Source organism: Scomber scombrus, chromosome 16 (assembly GCF_963691925.1).
Source record: "Scomber scombrus chromosome 16, fScoSco1.1, whole genome shotgun sequence".
Lineage (NCBI taxonomy): Eukaryota > Metazoa > Chordata > Actinopteri > Scombriformes > Scombridae > Scomber > Scomber scombrus.
The window spans coordinates 9,891,018-9,917,646 of record NC_084985.1 but is presented as its reverse complement, the minus strand read 5'-3'; the positions used below and the strand labels follow the sequence as shown (position 1 = coordinate 9,917,646).

The 26,629-nt window shown below is 39.2% G+C and overlaps 1 protein-coding gene across 1 annotated transcript in view; it reads left to right on the top strand.

Moving 5' to 3' along the window:
* myo1g (myosin IG) overlaps positions 1-23,852 on the top strand; it is a 50,482-nt gene extending 26,630 nt beyond the window's left edge. Inside the window, exons 21-22 of the mRNA XM_062436584.1 lie at positions 4,687-4,844; positions 23,005-23,852. Coding sequence (XP_062292568.1) covers positions 4,687-4,844; positions 23,005-23,167 — 321 coding nt within the window. The 3' untranslated portion in view covers positions 23,168-23,852. The remainder of the gene's footprint in view (positions 1-4,686; positions 4,845-23,004) is intronic.
* The last annotated feature ends 2,777 nt before the right edge of the window (positions 23,853-26,629 follow it).

Genomic DNA, 26,629 nt, shown 5'->3' with positions numbered 1-26,629 from the left:
AGAGAGAGAGAGAGAGAGAGAGAGAGAGAGAGAGAGAGAGAGAGAGAGAGAGAGAGAGAGAGAGAGAGAGAGAAAGAGAGAGAGAGAGAGAGAGAGAGAGAGAGAGAGAGAGAGATAGAGAGAGAGAGAGAGAGAGAGAGTAGATGATGGCTTTATTTAATCTGATGTTTCAAGGTCCCCTCAAATAGCTTTTGGCCATGAATTTCTTCCATGGTTTGATGTGTTTCTGAATTTAACAGAGTGTTAGAGATGGACCTATAGAGAGCAGGGACTTGATTTTGGAGTTTAATCATCACACAAAGAGTTGGGGAGTTTATAATCATTATTGACCCTTTGTGAAGTCCTGCCCCATTAGTAATAACCTTTCCAGTCACAGAAGTGCAGTTTACAATGATAACAGCACTCGCAATGATAATTTTCGTCAGTCTTTAAACATCAGGATTCACACAGAAGTACACAGCTCCTTATTTCTACTTATTTTGTTGGATGAAATGAGCTAATTATCATTAAATAATTACCTCACACCCCTGACAACTATTTATTGTTTCTAGCTGATTTGCTTCAAAAGGACGGTGTAAACACTGTTAAATTATGCACGATAGCTACATACTGTAGATGATATTATGCTCAAAGGCTATTTATAATATATATTATATAGGCTATATCATTTATTTGACATATATAAAATAAAAATACAGTAGAGTTTTTCTGTGGATATGCACTTTATGGGAGGAGACCTGTCATATTAAAGCACAGAGAGATGCAGTTTGTTATGGTGGACAGCTGGTACTGTGCACCATTAAGTGCAGTGTTGCAGCTTTTATATAAAACAGATGTGTATTTGTATATTAACGCAATTGTATTTCTGTCTTACTTCTTACCCTTTAAAAAAATACTTTGTTCTTTACTGTGAAGTTTGATCTGAGGCGTAAAAAATAAATGTCAAGATGGAGTAAGAGTCTAAGGAAAGCTATAGAGGAACAGAGTTTGACCGTCACTTTTTAAAATAAACAATAATCAGATGTTGCAGTAAAACTGTGCAATATGACTATGTATTGCATGATGATAGAAAAATGTCTATTGTTTCATTTTATGTTCAGCCATTTATTTTTTGTATTGCAAATCACACTTTTTACAGCAGTATTTTTCGTCATTTTGAGTCTGTCCATTTTTGCACAGATTATATTAATAAATTGCTATTATTGGCTTTTTACTTGCAAAGCTTTCATTGTATTTATACTAACGTAACGAGTGTAGACCAGACCGGAAACTATTTATTCATTTAATTTACAGAAAATCTGTTATATTATGATAGGTATCGTTATCGGGATATAAAATGACCTATAGTGGGATAAGACATTTTGGTACAGTGTAATTTCACTGAAGATCTGCGTAACGACCAACAACACCCACATTGTTCATAATGAGTCAGCACAGCTGGAAGTCGACCAGTGGTTTTAGAAAGCAAGACAAAGAAAATGAGAGAGAGAGCTAGAAAAAGCTCAAATAATGCCAGAGGGTTAAAAACCATCATTATGCAGCAGCGGAGCGGCTAAAGATAGCTGATGCCATTAAGCTCTACTGCTCAGACTGAAGGGTATGAGTCATTCAGGTCAGAAACAGCAGAGCAAAAGAGGTACTGCAGCGCTGTCCGCACATTGTAACACCAGCCTCTTTAAAAAGGAGTCGTCAAGTGTGACCAACCAGCACAGAAATCAAACAGGTCACAGGACGAAGACAGCAACTGATGAACAATGCAACAAAAACAGCGGAGTGCGCAATCATGATCTTTTTCACAGTTTTCCTTAATCGATTAGAGTTGTTTGAGTTAACTGAGGCTCATGTTTAACACGAGCTTCAAAACAATTGAACTCAGTGACTCAACAAAGTATCAAGTCCTTTTTACATCTTTAAAAATAACCAAATACACAACACCTAATATTGCTCTAATATTTAGTTGTTTCATTTATTAGTCAGTTGATAGAAAATGAATTGGCAACAGATTTTTGAAGCCATTTTAAGTCAAAATATGCAAACATTTCCCAGTTCCAGCTTCTCTGTCCAGCATATCATAGACGAACTGAAACATAATCAAGACATTAATCAATAATGAAAATATAGTCAACTGATATTATTGGCTGATACTGACCTATCACAGATATATTTGTGTCAGCGTACTTGTTTTCCAATATATGCAGATATGTTTTTTAATTTGATCCTTTTTTAATTTAAGCTTAATATAGTCGTGCATATGTTTTTTATTTATAATTATTTATAATTATTCAATTCCCAGTGAAGTCCCAGTGCACTGATTGATTTTATACAATAGTTTATAGTTAAACTGTAAAATATGATGCCTCCATTAAATAGCTTAAGTGTTTGATAGCCACATTTGAAATATCATTGCAAAAAATGTTTATGTATAATTTGAGATTATTGGTTGATATATCGATATCAGTTTTTAAAAAAATCCCCTACTGTCCTTATTGGCATCGGCCCCATAAATCCATCAGTCAGGCTGTGGTAGTAAATGTCCTATAAACTACACACCATGTATTTATATGGTTTTACACACAGAAATTATGTTAAAAACTGTCTCCCTTTACCATAAAGTTATTTTATGGTATATATATTGATCCAGATATAAGTCCGTTCCACATATTTCTTGGTTAATAAATTAAACGACTGAACACAGCTGAATAAACTCTCCAGCGTTCCCTCCACTGAGGGGACAGGTTGTACCAGGATGTTGCCTTGATGATGCTGGGACATCCCACACTCTGCTGGATTAACCTGTGTGTGCCGGGTGGGGGGGGGGGCATAAGAGGCTTAGTCCACTCTGTCTCCCATTCCCTTTGTAAAAATCTGTGACACACCTCACTTTCACTGCCTCTGTTTGTTTGTTTATCCATCTGTTTCTCTTTGTGGCATGCCTTCACACACACACAGGCGTTTACAGTCACCCTTTGCTTGCTCTCGTTCCTTCAGTTGTAATAAATCTGTACTTTACTCCAACTGGGTCACAGCTCATAACTCTCCTTCATTGCACCTCCACACGTGCACCGCGGGCAGTGTTTCTCTCACCCTACATACTCTGAGCTGAAATAATCCGCTGACTTCATTCACAGGCATGATTTTTTGATCCAGGATATACTGTGCCGTACTGTATTAAATTCACAGGTATTATACATTGACGTGATAATCCTCCGCATTTTTATACTAATGAATTGCCCGTTTTCTAATCTGTGTCACTGTACAACAGAAGTCAGTCAGCCTACAGTCACGCAGGAGGTAATGATGTTTTAAGTGAGTGTAATCACAAGAAAAAAAAAGAAAACTCATGAGAACTGATAGTGGTCATTTCTAAATAGGAAAGGAAATAAACCAAAGCTTGAGAGTCAAAATATGTCTTTAATGTTTTCATCTTCAGTGCAGTATTAACACCAAAAAGGTTAGCAAAATCTGAAGAGTTAATTTATAATATGTTGTGTAAGTAAGTGTCAATTTTATGCAGCTTTTTGAACAAATGTGTCTTTCTTTCATTGACAAATGTAAATGAAGGTAGTTTTTCTCAGTATATGAGTGTAAGGAGGTGGAGACAGTCTGTAACCAAAACTGTACAAAAGCGTACAAAAAGAACAATTATTACACATAATGGATGGTGAAAAGGCAAACAGATGAACTGATAAACAAAACATCCGCAAGCTGTGTGTGTGTGTGTGTGTGTGTGTGTGTGTGTGTGTGTGTGTGTGTGTGTGTGGAGCGAGATAAAGTGAGAACAGAAAAAACTCAACTGATCTAAGAAGCTGGATTATACAATATTATTATATGTGTATTATTAACAAGATATTAATATTTCAACTTTAATATATCACTGTTATTGTCAATAATGGTATATCGCTACATCCTGACTATAAATGAATGAAAGTGGTAGATATATAGAGCAACAAGCCACAATCTTCTCCCACCTCCCTTAAAGGATCAGGCTGGCAATTTTCTATATTTTACTTACTGTCAACAAAGTCTCTTTGCAAAACCAAAAATGAATCAATCGTTTTTATTGTATTGTGTGTGTATCAAGTTGGGGATCCGGATTTTTAAAAATGAAGCCAAGGCAGAAGTTACTTAAACCTCCATGCTCTCTAATGGCCAGCAGGGGGCGACTCCACTGGTTCCAAAAAGAAGTCCCATTGTTTGGAAATCTACGGAAAAAAATGACCCTTCATCTCACTTGATTTATTACCTCAGTAAACAGTTTCCTAATGAGCTCATGGTCTCAATCTGTAGTTTCAAGTCTTATACAATACATCATGATATTCATTTTATAAATTATAGTCCCGTTTAGAGTAAAATAGATGATAGAGCAGATTCAGCTTTAGGGCATGGCTATGTTGTGAATGACAAGTAGCTATAATGGTGGTGTCTGAGGTGCAGTAGTTGGACGCTGGGGATCTCCTCTCCAGCAACCAAATATGGCCACTTCTCTTTACTTCTGGCTCCAAAAAATCAAAATGGCGATGGTCAAAATGCCAAAATTGAGCCTTCAAAAGATTTCTCTCTGCACGAGATTTGTTGATAATAAGAAAAATATAGAAAATCAGAATTACCTGCATGAATACTTTCTACACTTTCCTGAATATTGAATTAAATAATGAATAATATTAATGAGAACGTTCATCTTCACAGCTTACAGGACTAAGCTTGACCAGCGGAGTCGACCAGTTGTTGGCGCTGCACACGACGGCCCAGGATGACATCCTGCTGTGCCTGCAGCGAGGGGAGCTGAGTCCCAACCAGGACCGAGTCGGCGAGTTGGTGGGAGCGCTTGTTGACTACTTCACACGGTCAGTGAGCTGCAGCTACACAACCAAACACTTGTTTTACTCACCAGGCTAACATGAAACGATCAGCCTGAAATGCGTAAAAGAAATATTCATGTCTCAGAGACATTTTGATTCAGCATGTCTAAGCAGAACTCTCCTCTTATAAACATTTCACATACAAAACGCAGTCGCTGCTTCCCATCAGTTATGATGTGGCTGGAAGATGCCACCAAGGCTTGATACTAAATACTTTCACTAGCAAGCATTTCTCCAATTGTTTGTATTGTTTACCTGCACCAGCAATTTCTCTCAACCTTTTGACAAAAAATGCATTCAGAGATAACAGCTCTAACATTTATTTTAATCAATGTTTCAGTTAAGCTCAATCACTAATACATCTGGATATTCTTATGCAGCCTAATTAATAAATGTCTTCATACTCAAACCTGAAATTAAAATTTAGGGTCATCTAGTGGAACGGATTGGGCAGTAATGGAATATAATAGTCATTTAATGTGTTTTAATTAGTGTATAATCACCTGAAAATAAGAATAATTGTGTTTTCATTACCTTAAAATGGGCCCTTTATACTGCCACATTGCACCGCCATGTTTCTACAGAAGCCCAGAACGGACAAACCAAACACTGGCTCTAGAGAGGCAAGGCAAGGTCTTTCTTTCACGAGTTTCTTGGCCGCCGTAGGTTTTCTAACACATTTGCTAGTAAGGGTGGAGGGGTATTCACCTTACTGCAAGATGCCACTAAATCCTACAGAACGGTCCTTTAGATAAAAATCCAGCGGTAGCAATTTAATCTGTCATAAATGTATATAGAAATTGACTATAAAATAAATTAACTAATACATTGTAGTAGTTATAGAGAAACATTACAGTTATGTTTATATTATAACGCCAAGTGGTATTTTTATCAGACGTTATGTAATGAGTGAAAAAGTGTCGTTTATAGAACGTGTGGGTGTTTTGGAGGAATGATGTGCTTTTGAGACATGTTTGCTGTGTTCTGATATATTTGGGGCGTGAAATGAGCTGTTTTGTTTGATCACAGTTGTACAAACAATTTTCAAGCTGACAGCTCGGTACAGAGAAATGTTGGTGAGGTTTAAGGCCAATATTAAATTAATTCCCTCAGGAATCTTATTAGTGCTTCTACTTCAACAGTACAACTGCCAAAAATACAGCTTGTACTTCTACTTCTACAAGAAGTAGTACTACATCTAAAGACTCAGACATCTTAACCAGTCTTGGGGATCATCTCTTAGAGCGGTGGGTCCAAACAAGGGAGTCAGGGTCCACACACATTTTTTTAGACTGTCCTGTAACCTTTGTTTTCTTCTTGGAGATTACTGGATAGTTGTACTCCTTCAAGACTTATTTAGATACCAAAATCACTCTTTGGTCACAGCTGATTGTTTTATTTTAAGAACAAGACCAAAATGTTGGAAACAGCAGTCTTAGAGAGCAAGATCTGGATCTCTCAAAGTGCTCTTTCATCAAGTGAAAACAAACGTGAGATTTGTCTGTTCAGTCCATCTGATTCTATCTTTGTTGTTCATCAAAGAATATATATTCACATTTTTTCATATCCCTCTTAAAACAATAGTTACATGCGTATGTGTCTATTTAAACTGTTTTGGTTTTGGTCCATGAAAGGATCCTGTTCATCTAAAGATTATTTGTATTTAATATGAGGCTTCAGCAGTCTGAGTTAAACAAATCAAGTGGATATCTATCAAATTTACAGTGTCCTTTGTAGAAAATTGCCTATTTTGTATCAGTGTTTCCATGCTGAGCTGTGGTGGAGAGATGAAAACACAAAGGGGAAATTTCATACAAAAAAATACTTTGATCCTCACTTGATTTCCCCCCAATAACTTACACTGGGAACACAATATAAATAGAAAAGGGATCTCTTAAGGACCAGTGTGCACATGTGCATCTGGGTACTTTGTTGTTGTTTTAAACAGATTTCAAAAAGTGTGGACGTACCCTTTAAGATCAAGCTAACAACATTCAGAAGCATCACTGAAACAGAGAGATAAAAGATAGACTTGTTTGAAATGTTTTGTTTGTCCTGATGATTTATTTGTTTATTATAAGAGGAGGAAGGTTTTCACTCAATAGAAAACTTTCAACAGAGAAGAGAAATGAATTATTGAGATCAGGTGATTGTTTAAAATGAAAACATGAAGCCATTCAGGTCTCGGATTTACATGAATAAACAGCACAGAATTAGACTCATTGTCACTGGTCAAAGAGCCCGGCTAAAACGAAGTCTATTAATGCAGCATAACAATTACGCAAATCATATACGCAACATTTATCACTGTCATAGTTGTCGGTGTCTGCACTCTGCTCTGAACAACTGCTGTGAAATGAATCAGTCACGCTGACATTTATCACATTCATCACTCGGACCTCGATTTGTCAATGCCGTTTATAGATCTCATTCACATCCACCTACAGTCATCTCTGCCAGACTGAGATTGAATGGCACAACCCGCAAGTTTTCACACAGAGCAGACTGTTTTGGTTGTGGTGAGTGTGTGTGAGTGTGTGTAAGTGTGGGCGTGTTGTCGTAAGTGCTGCCCGCTGACTGAAACAGCGTCCGGTCTGCAGTGATTGGTTTACTTAAAGTATTAATCCTTCAAATGAAATGACACAACGGACCGTAGCACTGTGCCCAACACAAATTTCCTTGTGGAGACAATAAAGTTTACTGTAGTCTACTCTTAATCCTGCCAGGACCACACTGTGATATGAAAAAAAATTAAAAAAAATAAGAAAAATGGTGGAAATGTATTGTACTTGTGCCAAAACACAACAGAGGCTGTGGCTTCTTCATAATTAGGATTCTTTATTTTAGTTTTTTATTGTCAGATAATGATTAATCAGTGAGTTTAAAGGTGAATAAAGCTTCACTTATTTTCTGAAACTTTGAACCACTAAGCATAATACAAACAAATACCCAAAATCCACATTAAAAGTACAGTAAAAATGCATGTACATGGCAGCATATACATATGATTACCTGCACACACATAATATTACATAATGACAGATGGTTACATAAAGAGCATATGCACATACACGCTTCATATCCACAAATATACACCTACACCTGCGCACATAATGACGACAATGTTACATGACAGCTGAGTGATTTCATCTGAAACACTAAGTAGGTGGACCTTGTTGGCAAACTGAGGTCATCAACACACACACACACACAACTGAGAATGGTGTGTTGGGAGCATACACACCATTCTCAGTTTCCACTTTAATAGTTATGCTTAGATAAAACCAATGCAGTCTAATGTATCACTCCGGCAATAAATCCTGCCTTCATGGAGGTTTGTGGAAAACTGTTTTATTGAGGTGCTTTGACACAACATTAATGTCATTTTAGAGGCTGCTGTTCAATTGTAATTATGTAATAAAAAGGCTATTTCTACTATTTTGTCGATTATATCAAGGTAGACTAAATGAAATTTGGTTTAAACTTATTAAATCTTTTTATTTATTTCAGTGAAAATCTGCAAAAACAAAAAAGGTCTTGTTCATACTCAACAGCCAGTTCTATGTGTTTATGTGACTTCTGCTATCACAGAGAGATAAAACATCAAATCATCTCACTCATATCAGTGTTGTGTTAGTGCTCGTGTTCAGTTGTTTATTTTTTTTGGCCCTCCTGGCGGGCAGCTCAGAGGCCGAGCAGACGGCAGCCGCAGCAGGGTGTGTGTTCCCATTTTTATGAGCCCCTGTGTGTGTGTATGTTCAGTTAGCTGATCCCAGATTCCCGGTGAGGCTTTTGTGGGTTTTACGAGTCTTAGACTTTTGGGTGGGTGAGGGGGGGGGGGGGGGGGGGGGATATCTTCTGTCACTGGGGTCTCTGCAGCAGCTGCGTGGCTCTGACAGGGGTGCGCCGGGCGCCGCAAAGGAAAGGCGGCCATCGGGGAGTAAGTTTCAGCCCGCCGCCTGTCTTTGTGCCACCATCTGGGGGTGAATGGAGGGGGTCGTGACCTATACTAGGCGATTCACCAAAAGGAGACTTATGAGACAAAGTCAGGGGTGAGCTGTGTAAGTGTGTGAGCATGTGAAGCGAGGGGGGGTCAAAGAGGGGAGGATGACAACACACAAACACACTCCTTTTCTCTTGTTTTTCCTTCTGTCAGGAAATGAGATGGCAGACGATGAGAGTCACGCGCACGTCATTTTAGTTAGCGAGGTTTCGGAGAATGGTCAGAGGAGGACTCAGTCAATGACTCCCGCTGTGTGTTTTTTTTTTTTCTTTCTTTCTCATCTCTCCAAGTTAAACATGAGAGAGAGGATCTGGGAGTGTTTACAGTGGAGAGAGTGTGTGGTGGCAGAGGTGCCGACACAGAGTTGTAAAAAACTAGGTCAGCGAAGGCAGCGTTAGCAGCACGAGGTAAAAATCTGACTTCAAAGCGGCTCTGTGTTGTCGGTGAGGACGGCAAAGACAAGCTGTCTGGTTTGCTGTCATGTCACATCCGTCTCTTGTTCCCTCGGTGGAGCACATTCCTCCGCTCTCTCCCCTTCATCCGTCGCTCTTTCCTGTACGCTCCCCCCCACACACACACACACAAACACACACACCATCCCCTCCATCCTCTCATCCCTGTCTCTCTCCTACTTTCTCTTCCTGTCACCTGGGTCCTAGCTGTCAGCATGAATGAGGCGTGTGTGTGTTTGTCGGTATGTGAGTGTTTACTGAGAGAGAAGTTGTGTGTGTGTGTATCTGTGTGTGTGTGTGTGTGTGTGTGTGTGTGTTGGGGGGGTTGGACTCGTGGACCATCTGCTGGGACAGCTGGGGGAGTATGAGTGAGCTAAAGTTAGGATTTAGGATATGATCTTCCCGGGTCTTAAAAGATTGAGCAGGATTCTTTACTTAAAAGGCAATTTGGGGATTTTATCATCTTATTGATCACTATTAAAGACTCTTTACACGATAGAGTCGTCATTTCTATACCAGTGATGTTACTTAATCCAATTTTGCAGCAGTCACTTTTCAAGTTATTTGCTTGTATATAACCCATTTAGATTAGTGAGTATGAGTTAGCTGCAGTTTTACACAGTCAGCACTCAAGTCAAGTTCATTTTTATTTATAAAACCTGATATCACAAATCACAGCTTTACAATCTGTAGTGCATACACAATCACCCAACCTGAGACCCTTGATTCCAATCAGGAAAAACTCTAATTGTAACTTAAACTTTAACTTTAACTTTAATGGTGGAACGGAAGGAAGGAAACAAGGATGAATACAGGTATAGGAGCTCAGTCTATTACTGTAAACTCCTTGGATGTCTAACCCAGGAGTGATCTGGTTGAAACGCTCAGCTTTTATCTGAGCTTCCATTTCCTGTGTGTTGCGTTCAGCACAGAATCTGTTCAGTTGCAAAGTAAAATCCATATATTGTCTCCATTGTGCATAACAGTAAATTTTTCAGTTTCCAAACACTTCCAAACAAATTGTTAGCACCACAGCCGTGGGCAACAAACACCTGACGACAACAGTGACTTTCCTGCCCACCTACATACCTGAGCCTGAGCACATCAACGCTCAATGTACACACAGTAAATTATTACAACAACACATTTGGCTCCTACAACAGACACAGATTCCCATCTGTATATTCAGGGTTTTTCCCATCTATGGTGCGAATTCAAATTCTTTTGGTGATTATCGGTTCACCACAGCTCACTAATTTTCACCACTTTTGTGAGAGCAAAAAACAAAAATATCCGAGTTTACTGAGAGGGCAACCGAGCTGAAGTACAAGTGAACAAACAAAGGTCTTCATTGTCAGTAGTAGTAAGAGAGAAATGTGAATTTACACAGATCATTACAGGTGGGGTTTATCATTTTTTTCCCATGTTCACACAGTTGTTAAAACTTAAAATAGAAAGGGGACGTCCTTTTACATAAAGCATTCAAATAATTTGAGGCTGTATACATACATTTGTCTAATATGATGGGATATGTGACGATCACCTGATACAAAACTTAACCTTGTTTTGTGGATCAGCTGCTGTAGTGAGCTGATATCATGTGTTGAAGGTGTGAATCTGAATACCAGTTATCATGACCTTGTAGTGTGAATGATATCAGATCTTAAAATTAAACCCCAGCCACATGTTTCCTTTCACTCAGAAATATGTCACATTATAGAAGCTAAAGATGCTTTAAAGACTAAACTATTCACTTAATCACAAAAACAGATCAATTAATTAATAGTAAAGCCAACCATTTGTAGCAATCCCACTTTATATTGCTTTTACAACAGTTTATCAGGTTTACGACAACTTAAATGAACAGCATCTGAGATTTTTGTGTATCCTGAAGAGAGCTGTGATCAATACAATGTGGTTCTTATAGTCTAGATCAGAGGTTTTTAAAGTGGGAGGCGGACCACCCCGACGGGGGCCTTCAAACAATTTCAGAGGAGGCTGAGTGAATGAAAGTGAAAAAACAAGTTGTGAAAAGGAGATCACACAGAATAGCCCAAATGTGTGTGATTTGGTTAAAGAGATATTTCAGAATCAATTTGGGTAATTTTACTCTTTTATCCACTTTCTCAGAGACAGAATCTAATAAATGACTTCAGACAGACTTTTTTATGTAGTTGGTCTAGTCTGAAATTTGTCAAACCACAATAATAGGCCATCTTGGGTCAATAGTTGAGTGTCTATGGGTTCAAATAGCATAATCATGATCCTGTAGGCATCCAGGTATTGACTGAAACTAAGAAAGTAAACTATGAGGGGTGAGGGCTGATGGGGAAGCCCCCAGTCTCAGACTTTGAAACCCCCCCTGGTCTGGAGCTTTTAATATAAGAAGTCTCACTTTCTCTGTTGTACTCCCCTCCTCCTTTTTTTTTTGTTTCCATTAGAGTCTCTTTCCTTCTCCCACGTTTTTCCTCCAATCTTCCATATCAGCATTTTCGTTTATGAATATGGAAAAAACCTGGGACGGTGTTGCATTAATAGCAATCATCTGGGTCACCCCTCCCCTTCTTGAAATGCATGAAGGAGAAGGAGAAGAAGAAAAAAAAGACGATTTCATTAACCTCATAGCATATGTAAGTGGTCTTGTGATGTGGCTTTAATGACCAAAGAGAAACACCCGCACACTGACCTGTTACTGTTGGCGGAGGACTTGTTGACTTTCTAGTTTGACCTCGTTTGGACGTCAACAGTCCATGTGCAGTCAGTTAGCGCAGGCACGGGGCAAAATCCTCCCTCTCTATTCTAAATTCACTTTTTAGGTCGTGAAAGGCGTCATCTTACTCCTGAAATAGCCTCCTCTGTTTCTCTGCCACCTCGCTCTTTTTTCTCCCTCAGTGACTGTCCTCAATGTGCTCGTCTCTCGGTCGTGGCCCTCGTCCGCTGGAGCAACAGGAGAGGCAGTTTGTGTTCTGAGCTCTCGTCGATCAGCTCGAAGCCCCCTCCTCCCTCTGCTGACTTTGCCACCTTGCAACTTCTTCACCGAATCTAGTTTTGGTGTGAATCATGGCACGGTGTTAGTGGCGCTGCAGCTTTGATCATATGGGTTGTAACTAGGGCAACAGCTTTTAAACCCAGGTGGATGTAAATAGTGTATATTAACACTGACCTATTTCCTTGTCAGTTCCCAGAGAGCTGGCAGGTCATGTGGTTTAGTGATTTTCTCCAATTAGCCACAAAGTCATCTTGAATCTAACTGTTGAATACAGTCAGTCTGTATCAAACTCGCTTCTTATCATCGTCAGCGTGTGACGACGTTTTATCTTAAGACCAGTTTTCATGGCCTATAGGCATGAGAGTGTAATAATCAAATATCAGGACTTTTCTGTCTTTCTTTCATATTTGAACAAAACCTGTCAAGTAGTGAGATGTCACACACTTCAGAACTTATATATAACATATATTTTGTAATTATAGAACTTTGTTGACTGAAAGACTCATAGTTATCCTGCGTGTTATACCGTCATGGTGTGTATCGCATCTCTTTCTGCAAAAAACCCTGAATGAACTGTAGCAAAAGCGCAATACAAATCAATTTTGAGTCTCTCTATTGTAGAAACCTTCACTGTGAATGCCGCTCTCCTCTCAGGTCAAAACTTTCGGAGTCGATCTTGACTAAATTAACTCAGGGCTGCACTTTGTAGACACGCCCCTCCTACGCCATATGGACCCTCAGATGAAGCAGAGGAAGTATATTGGTCCTAATTTCACAGCTCCTGTGGGAACTGCGAGCTCTTTCTGTAAAAGTTCAGTGAGCACACTCAAGGCTTTTACATTTATTACAGCAATAATAAGTACTTAGTTTGGCAGTGGGGGTTTACTCATGTGATGCTCTTGAACAAATTGACACAGAGTTTCTTTGAGTTAACAAAACTCCACCAGGACCCGAGATACACAACATGTGAGGAACATGAACGCATATTTAAAGAAACACAACGTTCACTTAGATGATGATACATGAAGAGGCTGGAGAGGTGGAGGGAATTGCTCCTTTTTCTATTTACACTCACATTTTAGTTGCAATCATGAAATAATTTGAAATTCTCTCAGTAGATCACCAAAAGTAAATGTATTTTTAAATAAGATGTGTATATATATATATACATATATATATACTGTAGATGCTGTGTCTTCAATTAGCAGAAGCCAAATATATTTTATTGAAAGTTAAACAGTAATATTTAAGCCACATTTAGCTGAACACGCAGCTTTTTTGGAAGAATACAACAACTTAAAGTACTTAATTGAAATTTAAAGCAAGTCTGTTAACACTCTACCTGATTCTATACATTAAATATTATTAAAAGCAGTTGGATGATGTTTTTTAGTCTTAAAAAACATGCAAAAAGACACTCAAAAGACCCTTCTCGTGTTACCCATCAAAAAAGTAAATTTCTGACTCTGTATGTGTAATATTTATTTGTACAGACTCTGTGTGCACTTTATTTATTTATTAGATCAATGCCTTCCAAATGGAAAGCATTTCTCTTGGTGGAAAAAAGGTCTGAGAGACATGAATGGTGCAAGATATGTGATGAGATGTAGAATTTTACAGGATGATGAGATGGGTGGGAAATATCGAGTTCACAGACAGGGAATGCTTCATCATATTTTCGCGATGAGCTCATTGCCGCTCGTTTACATCAAAGACCTGGGCTGTGGAGGAGCAGGTCTGATAAAGACGTCCCAACTGTGCCTCCTGCACGGTTGTTAAGTCTCGGGGACTTTCTGTTCGAGCGTCTCAAACCCTTCCGGGCGCACTCTCAGAGCCGACTGCTGACCTCAAAAGTGCATCAGCATCAAAAGGCCTCTTTGTGGATTCAATTGGCGACACGTGCTGCAACAAATGGATTCCTCAGCAGCATCCTTACAATTGTCTCACTGTATTTTAGAGTACTACACACCAGATTCATCAGTTCAAATAAACAAACAAACAAAAAAACAGCACATTTTATCCACAATGTACGCATTTAGTTGTTTTTTCTTGTTTTCACTCAGCTGAAGATGTTTGGATCAGCTCAATAACAGACATCACTAACAGCTGCCTGACTCGCCCCGAGGTGGAACAAATAATCCTGCTGCATAAAACCCCCTGATAGCGTTCGACCGACTTTCCTATTGATAATCGATTTGATGAGATGCTCTGCTCTTCCTATGCATGCTTCACTATTAAAAACTGATTTGCTTTTATCTCATAAAATCATGTTGGTGGTCTTGAGAATTAATTGGCGCCAAGGAAATGATCGAAGTCAGATCTATTCCAGTACATCACACTCGATGATACACGTTTGTGATTCAAGCCATGTGCGTGTACAAGACCACAGCGCGTTGGTTGGTTTTGCATTTTAAATAATATTCCTACTGTTTATAGAAATCCACATTCACTCTGCATGTGTTTGTGCTGCTGTCGTTGGAGTATGACTCATTTTTCCCCCCAGAATGCCCCCTGAGGAGATTCAAGACGCAGGGTGCAGCTGGTTGCAATAGGCCCACTGTTTCTGATGACGGTGATGGTAATTATAATAGATGAGATCTGTGATGATCGGCGCAATGAAGCCAACATGAACGCTGCGGGATGGACGGTCTGCCCCCTCCCCAGCCGGCCTCATCCCCGAGGGCTCAAGTGGTTTTCGGCCCATGTTTCCCCTGCTGTCGGGCCGCAGATGCTGCTGTTGCCCCAGCAATGGTTGCCTGGCAGCTGAGACAGTGTTAATTAAGATTGCAAGGGGAAATTGCAGGCTTGTGTTGATGGGAGGTGTCAAGTTGGGTGGAGAGAGGCGGCTGGGATGGAAGAAAAGGGGGAATGTGGGATGGAAGGGAGGGGCTCCAACAGTTAAAAAGCTACAGGTGAGACGAAGACTTCTTGTAATTATTTTCTGATCTAGCTAATAATCATTAGACCATCAGCTGTTGACCAAAAACACTTCAACCACAGGGTTAATTTGTCAATGAAAACTAAGACGATTGATATTTGTTAATGACCTTTTTCATGATGAAAACGAGACAAAAACTAAATAAAAAAGTATTCTTGGTAAATGAGTATCACGAGGAAACATATTACATTTTAGTCAACCCTTTTATATCACATCCCTGGTCATATTATATTTAACAATATATGCCAAAAATACAAAATATCAGTTTATCTGTATTCTTGAACCAAAATCCATGTAAAACAAAATATGATGTGCACATACGTAGGCTTGAACCAACCAATTTCAAACAATAAGATCATGACATCCACCCATCAGTCAGTCTTTAACTTTTAGCGGCACAGAGCAAATATTCATTATGACACATTCAACATTCAAATCAACTTCCCAATGTTACATCCCACCTGTCTCTCCTGTTTTATGTCATGATATGGAAATTAGGAAAACTCTTAAAATGCTGTTTCATCTGGACTTTTATTCTTTACTTTTAATACAAAGTCTTATTCAATGACCTGCATGCATCTGTGTAATCACACATTTTATCCTCCCGACCAGTAAAACTTTATCCTCTGCTTCTCTAAAACATCTCTTCTTCAAAGTTTATTTTTCTGCTTGACCTTTTGCACTAATAAGCAGCGTATTGCATTTAATAACGTTATGTCCCTCGTAGTAGATTTGTCTTTACGTAACCAGTTCCTGGAAGGAAAAAAACAAAGATTAAAATCTGTTACTATGAAACAGATTTATGGACTAAATTTATCTACAGCCCCACTGAGAATTAGATAAAACAGCTGGAACGAACTATGAAAACATGCATGCTGACATTTAGAAAAGAGTAACTGTGACCTGATCAGGAGCTGTGGATGTAACCTTAACTCCCAGTTGGTTGGCGTGAGGGCAGGGTTAACACTGGTGGTCAATCATCTGTATATTTATCTAGATGTTTGCTGAAGGAAAATCACTTTGTTAATGTAATCTGACATCGCAGCTGCTCTACTGAGGCTAAAACTAGACAGTCAACAATATTTTACTGAACAGGTGAGTGACTCCAGCTTCCGAATGATCAGCTGCTCTGTAATGGAGAGCCCAAATAGCTTTAGTAGGCTAATGCTGGAACAGTAGCAGGAACAACAGAGAGAGAGAGAGAGAGAGAGAGAGAGAGAGAGAGAGAGAGAGAGAGAGAGAGAGAGAGAGAGAGAGAGAGAGAGAGAGAGAGAGAGAGAGAGAGAGAGAGAGAGAGAGAGAGAGAGAGAGAGAGAGAGAGAGAGAGAGAGAGAGAGAGAAACATCCAGCATTTTGGAGTGATGTATAGACCAAAAGATTAAAAGATAAAAAAGTAGACACTGACAAAAACTAGTTGTTGCTGACTTAAAATTATTTCGCTCTGCCCTGTCAGTCTTTCAACAACTTTTGCCATTTTATCGCCTCCTGGGACCCAATTATACCTGGACCCGGTGACACTGACGGAGAGAGTGAAAGAATGGAGAGAAAGGAGGCATGAGTAAGATTGAAGTAGGAGGTGCCAAAGAATCACAGAGAATAAGAAAAGATCTGCCTGACCTTTTGCGTAGTGCTTTTAGCTCTCATTAACAGCGTGATTGAAGGTGCTGTTGCGTGACTTTAAAGCTGTTGTTTCCTTCCTCTCTGTTCCTTCAGAGACTCAGAGTATTATCTGAATCGTGTGTGTGTTTGTGTGTCAAAAACAGAAAGTGAGATTTGTCTGTGTGTTTTGATGGTCTGATCCTGTCAGTCTTGAGTCTGTGGGGTCTCATTAGGAGCAGACTTCATCACGTCTTTGCTTGTTAACTAATCTGACAGCGCTCTGATAGTCAGCGTTCACATCTGAGAGTTAATAGCTACCCACAGTCACTCACGGTTCTCCTTCATGCCAACCTAATACTGAAAAAATCTCACAGGGCCACGTTTGATGTTGCAACACACATCTTTCGAGTTAATAAAACCAGTTCAAAGATTTTTTGGATGAACTCAAAACTGCACGATTGTGATGGTGAAATCATCCAGAAGATTAAAGCTTTTTGCTCAACCTCTGTAATAATAACAAAAGGTGAACTGGGAAGTGTTGCTTTGTTTAAACACCATAAAAATCATGTAAATGTGGAGACAAGTTTATCATTTAGATATGTGCAGGTAGCCTTTATAACCTGCAGAGCTATACTTTTTGGTTTACTCTTTTTTGGCATTAGATTTGTGGGATTTAAAAGTGGGGTTAGGGTTAGGGTTAGGGTCATACCAAAAATGTTTGAGTTAGCAACCCTGAAAAATGGCAACTTTGGGGTGTTTGGAAGGTATATTTTTCAATATTGATTGAACAAGGTCAGCATTCCTCTTGCTTCCATCCTACAAGCTAAACTACGAGAGAGAGAGAGAGAGAGAGAGAGAGGGAGAGAGAGAGGGAGAGAGAGAGGGAGAGAGAGAGTTTCTTTATGGGTAAGCTGTGCCTATGATATGTTACGCTCATCTTTCTTTACTATAAAAGTCTCTTGCAGTGTTTGTGGAAAGTTCCAGCATGAAGTTGAAGTTGTATCTTATTAACTGTTTCTGCAAATGTACAATGAAAGCTTCAAACTAAATAAGACCTGATTCTTCACTTTTAACTTAAAATATAGGTTAAAGAGAAAACACTTTCACAACTAGAAGTCATGTACTTTTTCATGTGAGGAAATAATTATTACTGTAAATAATTTTGTCAGGTCAATAAAAATACCAGAGATTAAATTAAAAGTCATCCTGGAGTTATTAAAAAAATGTTGTGGAAGATTTTTGGTAGTTCTTAAAACTTAGATGTTAAATTTAAGATGCAATTTTCTCTGCTGCAGTGCAGGGTGATAAATGAAGCTCAGCAGCTTTCATTTTTATTCCCCTCCACAACTTTTTCATTTGCGCCCCTGAATAGTAACACAGTAAAATTGATATTGCAATAAGACAAACACTGCATTTCTCTGTCTGTTTCTCTGCACAAAACCGTGATGAAACTCTATAGTTAATGTAATTTCACTGTCAAACATTAAGAAAAACAACTCCAAATTCAGTCTCCCTCATAGTTGGCTTCAAGTTATATTTGAATATGAGTCATAATGAGTTGCTTTATAAATAAGGATGCACTTGCTCATTGTGTCACAACTTTGCACAGGGGCATCTCTTTTTGTTTGTTAATGCTAACAGAAACCTGGCGTTGTTTCAGTTGATAATGTCCTGAAGTAGTCAGAGGAATATGTGGCCATTTTCTGTTTATTGCAGGAAAACTAAGAGTAAAGTCCCCCAGGAGGAAAAATGAAGAAAATATGAAAAAATATGCGAAAAAGCTGTTGTCATTTGGAACATCTTTTATCTATGATGGCACATTATTCCCTCGGAGCGACTCTGCACATGTCTGGTGTTGATCTGATTTCCCCACAATGAGACTAACAGCATCAGTAACACGGTGCAGCATCAGGCTCACCGGCTACGCCTCACTACACATGCAGCTCAGCTGCAAATAAAATGGCCCGTCATTTTCGATAATGGAGACACCAGAGGCATGCGCTCACATCGGATTAGCGGCTTCCAGCATCATAGAGGGGGTGACAAGGAGGAAGGCAGAGGAGGACTGTTTGGAGGGTGAAGAGGGAAGATGAGATGAAGAGGGGAGCACTGGTGGAGGGAAGGAAGCAGGGGGTCCAAGGGCTCCTTCAGGTGCTGCTGCTGCGCCCCAGTTCTGTCTGCAGCGTCGTCTCCACGGCGATAAATTATTTGACTGCAGCATCAGGACTGGTTGGCAGACAGCAGACTGTGGGCCATGTTTGTATACTGAATCCCGCTACGCTCACAGAAACATAGAGACACACAGACGCCACAGTCAGAGGAGAAAACAGGAGGTCAGAAACATGCAGGTTGTGTGACATGGAGACCATTTCGAACTTACATTAGACCTGAGAAGAGAACTTTAAATGTGCAACAAGAAACTATGAAACAAACTGTTAAATGAAAAACCTCAGTGACAGTTTGAGCTTTGCAGGGAAGTTTTTTTTTATAGTTGAAATACAGTAAATGAATCATAATACAAAACAGTGCAACAAAGTTTGAAATGGTAATAAGATCTATTGAGACACATTGGTTATGATTAAGAGGTGCCTTGATGTTACACGCTACCACAGAATGAAGTCAGCTAATCTAGTGAGTGCTGAGAGCAACACCTGTAACAATGCGGATGGTGCAAAGGTGACTGGTTTAGCCTGATAAAATCTAACCTAATGTGTAAATGTACTGTCAATGTCAGACTGATTTACCAAAAATGAAAAATGTCTGTCAGTGTCAAGACCTAGATTTTTTAATCGTCGACATCTCTTTTTTTGAAAACAAACCAAAGACAAAACTTTTTACGAGGGTCACTGACAGACATCTGATAATGAAGTTTTATAATTTCCAAAACGAGTAAAAGTATCAAGATCCAGAGCTCATTACAGTTTGACCCAAGCAAGTCGTACTAAACCTTAAAAGTGGTGGAAGCACCTGTGAGGGAGAGAAGGTCAAATAACAAATTCCTCCTGCTTCCTTCTTTATAGTTAATTATCTCCTAAATGGAAAAACCAACAAGTTCTCGAACCCAAATAAACACGTAATTTACAAAAAGGATTCACATGAGTCACCTCTAACGTGAAAGTGGGGTTAAGTTCAGGCAACTAAAACCACTTGGTTAAGTTTAGGAACACATTGAGGTTTAACATATGATTAATAGAAACAAATGTTGATTGTTAGTTGTTGATGGGGTGCAAACCTCAGTATTTGGTGTCAAAGTCAGACAATCCACCTCAACTTCCTCCCTAAGAGGTTTCGTAGTGCTACAACAATTTCAGGTGGCTTCCAGCTTGCAGGCCTTCAGAGCCTCCACAGTCCACTATCCACTGTCCTCGGGCAGAGCCAGAGGCTTTTCTCACCGCGCTGCGCTAGTGTTGGGTTTCACTTGTGGTAGCCAGCGTGATGAGATCGGCATCACAAACAATTCAAACCTCTCTGGAGGTCAGTGGGTTTCTGTGTCGGGTTGGTCGCTGCCCCCGCAGGGCAGGACAGCTGGTTTTGGGGGTTCAGCAGACAGGGTTTGATTTTGATGAGGGGCCAAGTGGGACTTTGGAAAGTACAGAGCAAGGCTGCACCTGTTGGAGCGATTTATGAAGAGCGGCAACAAAGCTTTGGAAACAAGCAGTCACAGAGTTCAGTTTTTTAGCACTTGGAGAGCACATAGTGTGACATCATGATCTGTTTTGAATTTTAAGTGTAAAATACCTCGACTTCCTGCACAAACTAGTCTCAGATTTACATATAATTTCGCAAGAAAATCAACATGCAACTTGAGCCTCATCTTGGATTTTGCAAACCTCCCAAATCCACCAGCAGTTCTTGTATCCAGTGTGGAGCTTTGGTGTGTATGCCCTTTAGTTTGGGTTTGTTTTGGGATTCAGTAAATAACGTTCAATGAGAAGATGTCAGTTTACTCTCTGGTCATTCACCCAACTGTTTTGTGTGTGTTTAACGAGCTGCTCGTTAGCAGAGCACTGCTTGTTAAACATGTTACAGTGCAGTAAATATGAGGGAGAGTTATAGGCTCCATTTCCCTCCTCCCTCCAGTCTTATAACTGGTTGTGATGAAAACTTCAAAACCAGATAAATGGATTGTCAGATTTAGGGGAAATTCATCTATTTGTGTTTAAAGTTATATAAGACAACTTTTATAAAATGTAATCTGTCTCTCTGATATAAAGAGAGCTTAGTGACCTATTTGGCCCACTTTAACACAAAAACTGGAAGCAGAGGGAAAACATTATCTCACCTTGGTCAAAAGTGACTTTTTAAAAACTATTACTTCTGCATAATGACCCTAAACATCAGTGTCACAATAGTATAGCATACAGTACAGTTTATACTCGTATGCTGCATTTCACCAACTCAAAATACAAACTCAAAACAAAATAAATGAAATGTCTCAACGATGCAATGAATCTCTTTAACAGGCTACAGCACACACGTGACCTGCACAACTAATATCATGTTCATTGATGGGTAGTATCATGTACTCTGTATATTTAATCCTATAGAGTTAGGATTATGGTTTCAGTTTTTAGTTCAGTCAGTATTTATCAGATTTTAGTTTTGTCTGATCAGATTTTTGTTGGTCCAGTGCATTCACCTGGGGGTCTGTATCTACTGTTGTAAAGCAGATTGCCAACAATATTTCATAATAGGTAAAAAATTATGTAATCGTTCTTTTTTTTTTTTAAAGTTTGCCTTTCGTCTGCCATGTTTGTGAGGAGGACAGTCAGTCTCCGGAGAACTGGAGACAAACAGTTTGAAGCCGAAGTGTTCATTTTCCAAGTTGGCCTATATGCATGAGCCAGCCCTCTTTTCCAGTCGAATTATCAACATTCAAAGGCGTCCTCAAATATCTGTTTGGCAACTATTGTTCTGCGTCTGCTTTTTAGAGCATCCCACCTTGAGTTCATATAGAGTGCGTCCACAGACAGAAAAACAACAAGCTAATTTGAATACATACATGAGAGAAATATCCTCACAAGCAAGAAAATCACCCGTGCACTCAGAGTCCCCCGGGCCTCAGAGTATGACGTCAGTGGATGCAGTGTAAGGCTCTTTGTAAGGACGCTGCAGACGCTGAGCCATGTGCCGGGTCTGCTTGTGTTTGGTGGAGCTGTGGGGTCATTGCGGCCGGGCTGATGCTGCAGGATCCCCTCCGGCCTCTGAGGGACCGAGAGGAAGCCGCGACTTCACAGAGGATCATCTTCAGCTGACTGTGCAGCAAAGCAAACACACTTCCTCATCCCAGCTGTCAGCAGGGGAATTGGGTGTGTGACACGGCCATTAATCGAAATCATCAGATGGCGGTGTGAAGTGTTAGGTGATCAATAACAAACTCATCCTTGTGCTCTGTGTTTTCCTTACAACCTTGCGAGGAACAAATATCTTCACGAGGAATGAGACAGATTTTCTTTACTATGAGGACAGGACTGTAGCGATGCTGCTTGTAGCCACTGCACCCAGCGAGTACTGCTCATTAAAAGAGAACTGCTCTTTAAATCACTGTGTCTCCATTTATACATATTAAATACATACATGGTACAACATGGAAATAAAAGTGCTTGTCCATGTAGGTGTTAAATGTTGCATGTGTTGGCCTCATCAGTCCATTGGTTTTATGTGCCATTAAAATGTGACAGGCTTGTATTTTTAATCTTTTGTTTATTTTCTTTGCAAATATTTTTGTGAATCTTTGTTTTTGACATGAAATTGTAAAATCTGAATGTGAATCTTTAATCAATCATCTCCGGCTCATCGCTCTGTTTCAGTGTGGCCAATGTGAAACTGTGTAAAAGTCTGTAACACTGGTGACTGGCAGCTTTGTGGAAGAATTTACTTCTATCTCTAAATATACTTCACACACTAATTAAGTGTGTTAGAGAACAAAAGTACTGTTTCATTTAATTAGGACAGTGTTTTTTGTATTGTCCTCCATCAAATAATGTCCATGTGTTGGTGTCATCAACATACATCGGATAAATTCTCATGAGAATGGGGCTGTAGTGTTGGTTTATGATTGGGTGAAGTGAGCATTTAACAGTGATATTTAAGAGATGTGGGACTGAAAGATCTATAGTCATATAAAAATGTGTGTGTGTTTTTTTTTTTTTTTTTGCCTGCAGGATAAGAAAAGTCCAGTTTCCAGTGAAGGTTTGCCGTTCAAGCATGCAGTTACACATGCGGGGGAAATCCAAGAGCGTCACCGTGGAAACCAAACCTGGCCAGACCAATGCAGATTTCAAGAAGAGCAAAGATGGTTTCGTCCTGCTGGTCCCTGCTAACTAAGAGAGTCCATCCATCAAAACTGGTATCGACCTGACCTCAGGACCAGTGCAGTTCTATGTTCAGTGAACAGGAACTTTATTTATACAACAGTGTGTGTCAAGACAACCGGCAGGGCTTTGCCCTGAAAAACAAGTTTAGTTGCAGGCAATTCTTAATTGTTTTTCACAAATTAAGGCTTTAAAGTATTAACCTGCTTACTTAATCCAGAGCTTCAGGGATACACGGTTCACTGGACAATGACGAGTTTCTGGGGGTGAATTTCGGGAAATGAGGAGGCTGTTTTGTATTTTTGCTTTTACTTTTACATTGTGCTGTTACATGAGGTGTTAGAAGATATTTTTTAAGACAGGATTGAACAAAAATATGAATGAATGCACTTTTTAAAATGACAAATTGCACATCACAATGAATATCAGTCATTCCAGATATATTTTTGTACATTTAGTAAAATGATGTTATGCAATTTGATCTATTTTTATGCATTGCTCTTGAACTGCTGCCAAACTACTATGAAACGCAGAGAATTGAAATTATTTTATGGCAGAAGTGATAAAAAAGGTGGAAGAAAAACAAAACAGTGGAAGATAATAAATTATTCAAGACTTACTTAAACAAACTGTGTGTGTGTGTGTGTGTGTGTTAATTTCTCCCTAATGCTTTGCCACATGAATAGACAGCACGCTTCACGAGGCTGTAGACTCCAATAAAGTCTACATTATGCAGTGATTAAAACATTATTCTCCAATGTGTTTTGTGATTTTTAAAGAAGGCAGAAGACGTGAAAATATGACATTCACACACAGCTCATGTATGCCTAAACCTATACAGTGAAAATCTACATGATGTTATTAAGTATGACGTGTTTTTGATTGATAGTTCTCTTCAAATGCACATCATTTATAGTAGTAGTTTATATTTGTAGAGGAAGTGACCCACTTAAAGATGCTCAAACCAAACTGTGTAGCTGAACAGCCGTAATCAAGCTCCCCGTCTATAGAAGACTGGACTCAGTGACGCAGGGGCCATTTCCTGTCTTGTCCCTTTGGTGTCCTCTGGATCAGATCAGCTGGTTTGATAAACACAAAGGATGCTGCAGACATGATGTTGCAGGGATTTCTGAGAAAGAACTTCAAAACCTTTTACTGTCATTCAAGGCAGATAATGTGCAAATATGTTCAGTGCAGTTTCAGTTTAACAGAATGTCAAAGATGTCTTTTAAAGCATCATCTAAATGACAAAAACTAGGATTTTTCACGTACTTTTGGTGGTATCTAGTTTTTGAGTTATCTCTCTGTCAGATGTCTACCTCCAACACGATAAAAATGCACGTGAATAATATTTTGGTTGTGGTGCTCACAACTTTGAGAAATGATTTACAAAATGTTTAAGTAACAATGTCCCCATTACTTAAAATAATCAACAGACTTCAAATAAGCAGTTGTCATCTGGTTGATTCATTTTAATTATTGCGACAAATATTCACTCACAGAATGAAGTATCATCACAAAAAGATAAAAATAAAAAGCAGGACAGGCACAACCGAATGGTTTAAATGTTTTTAGAAAGCAGAGAATACAGCTAAATTCTCATGGGAGATACATGCGTTTGTATGTTAATGAGTAAATCCTAGTTTACTGCTGATTAATTAGCTGTCACAAAAGTTTCTAGTAGTACCTGCTGCAATAAATTATCTATATTTAAAGTAAACCTCGGGAACATGTAGTGTTTTTTAATATTATACAACTCAGACATGTAGAGTTTTGTGTTTATTTTTTTTAAAGATATCTATTTAATGTGTTATTTTTGCCTCTATGCGTGTTTGACTTGCACTTGACTCTGTAGACACAATGCTTTGTTCAACTATATGTGTGAATTTGAGGCTGAGCGAAAAATAGACTAGAACTTAAGGAACCCGCTTCATCGTTTCAGAAAGAAAAAATGAATTTTCACTTACAGAAGCCTGTAGCACAGAAGCCAGAGGTGCCATTGCCACAAATTCTCCCTTAATGGCCAAATTAAGCGTTTCAGTGCAAAAGTTCAGTGTTAAATAGGGTTAGGGTTTGGGGTTTAGGCTTATACTTACCTTAACAACAGATGATAAATGTTATGTAATTATTTTAATTGGTGAAGCTTTAAATAAATTAAACTACTGGTTGCCAGTTCAGCTTTAAAGTCGTGTTTCTTCAGATGGTGAGTTTATCAGTTTGGAGGGAAACTCTTTATATCTCTGTTAACAGTTTAGTGTGAAAGCTTAAATCTGCCAGTTTTCAGCCCATCCCTCCTCACATTGACCTGATAGAGTGATTTAATGAGACTATGGCCTTCACCGCTCTCTGATGTACTTCCTGCTGTGATCCCCCCCCCCCCCCCCCCGCCCCGTTCCCCCCAATCTCACAGTCATCCAGCTCCATTATAATCTGTGACAGTGTGTAGATGTTTGTGTATTTGTGTGTGATAACTGGGGGTTTGCACACTGTGGAATGTACTGTATTAGATCTCTATCATTTACACCATACTCTGCAGAATCTGTGTTAATTTAACGCGACTGAATCTGTGAAAATCTAAAGTATGCTGTGTTTATGTACAGTACATTCACACCTGTAAGAGTCAATTTTACACTTCTGAGGAGTCTCGCACCTCCTCAATCAACACTCTTCCACCTAAAATAACCGTGCAAAAACTGCAAAAACAACATGTGCACTTTTAGTATAAGAGTACACTCTGTAAATATGCATCTGTGCAAACCTGGATATATGTACCCATCTTATTATGTGTTCATGCTGCTCTTACTTATATTTTTATGTTTTCAGCATGGCCACAGAAGATACTTACTTCTGATTCATTAATGTATTCTAAATTTGGAATTGAGGCAAAAATGTATTAGTTACAATTACAAGTTTTGACTAACTGTTTTGGATAAAAATGTCTGCAAAATTAATGTAATCTTACTTTGAGCTGTAGCTACCATAGCTACAATTCATCCTTCATGTTAATGGTTAATTATTGCAACCTAACCCTAAGTGAACTGACTTAAAAATAGTTTAAAAAAAAGCTAAAACCAAAGTTTACATTAATGGCAATTTGAACACAGCTTCTCATTTCTCCTTTGAAGTAGCCATGGTACAGTATGAGCACAATAATGCACTCGTAGTGTTGTTTACGTCATCCAGATTGAAGCCTGAGACACGACTTATCAACCACCTGCGATGCCATGCTGACATCCCTTCCCAGGCACTTTGACACCAATTCACACATTGATTGTTGCGGCTCTAACGACTCTCACATGATCGCGATGTAACCTATCGACTCACATGTGACCTTAACGACCTCCCAGGTGGCATCAATGTGTGAACAACCCTGTTTAGGTTAAAAAGCCTTGGACTCTCTGCCTGTCAGGACAGCACTTCTTGTATTAAACACTAAATGTCTTAAGAATAAAACATCAAAACCACTTGCCTTTGA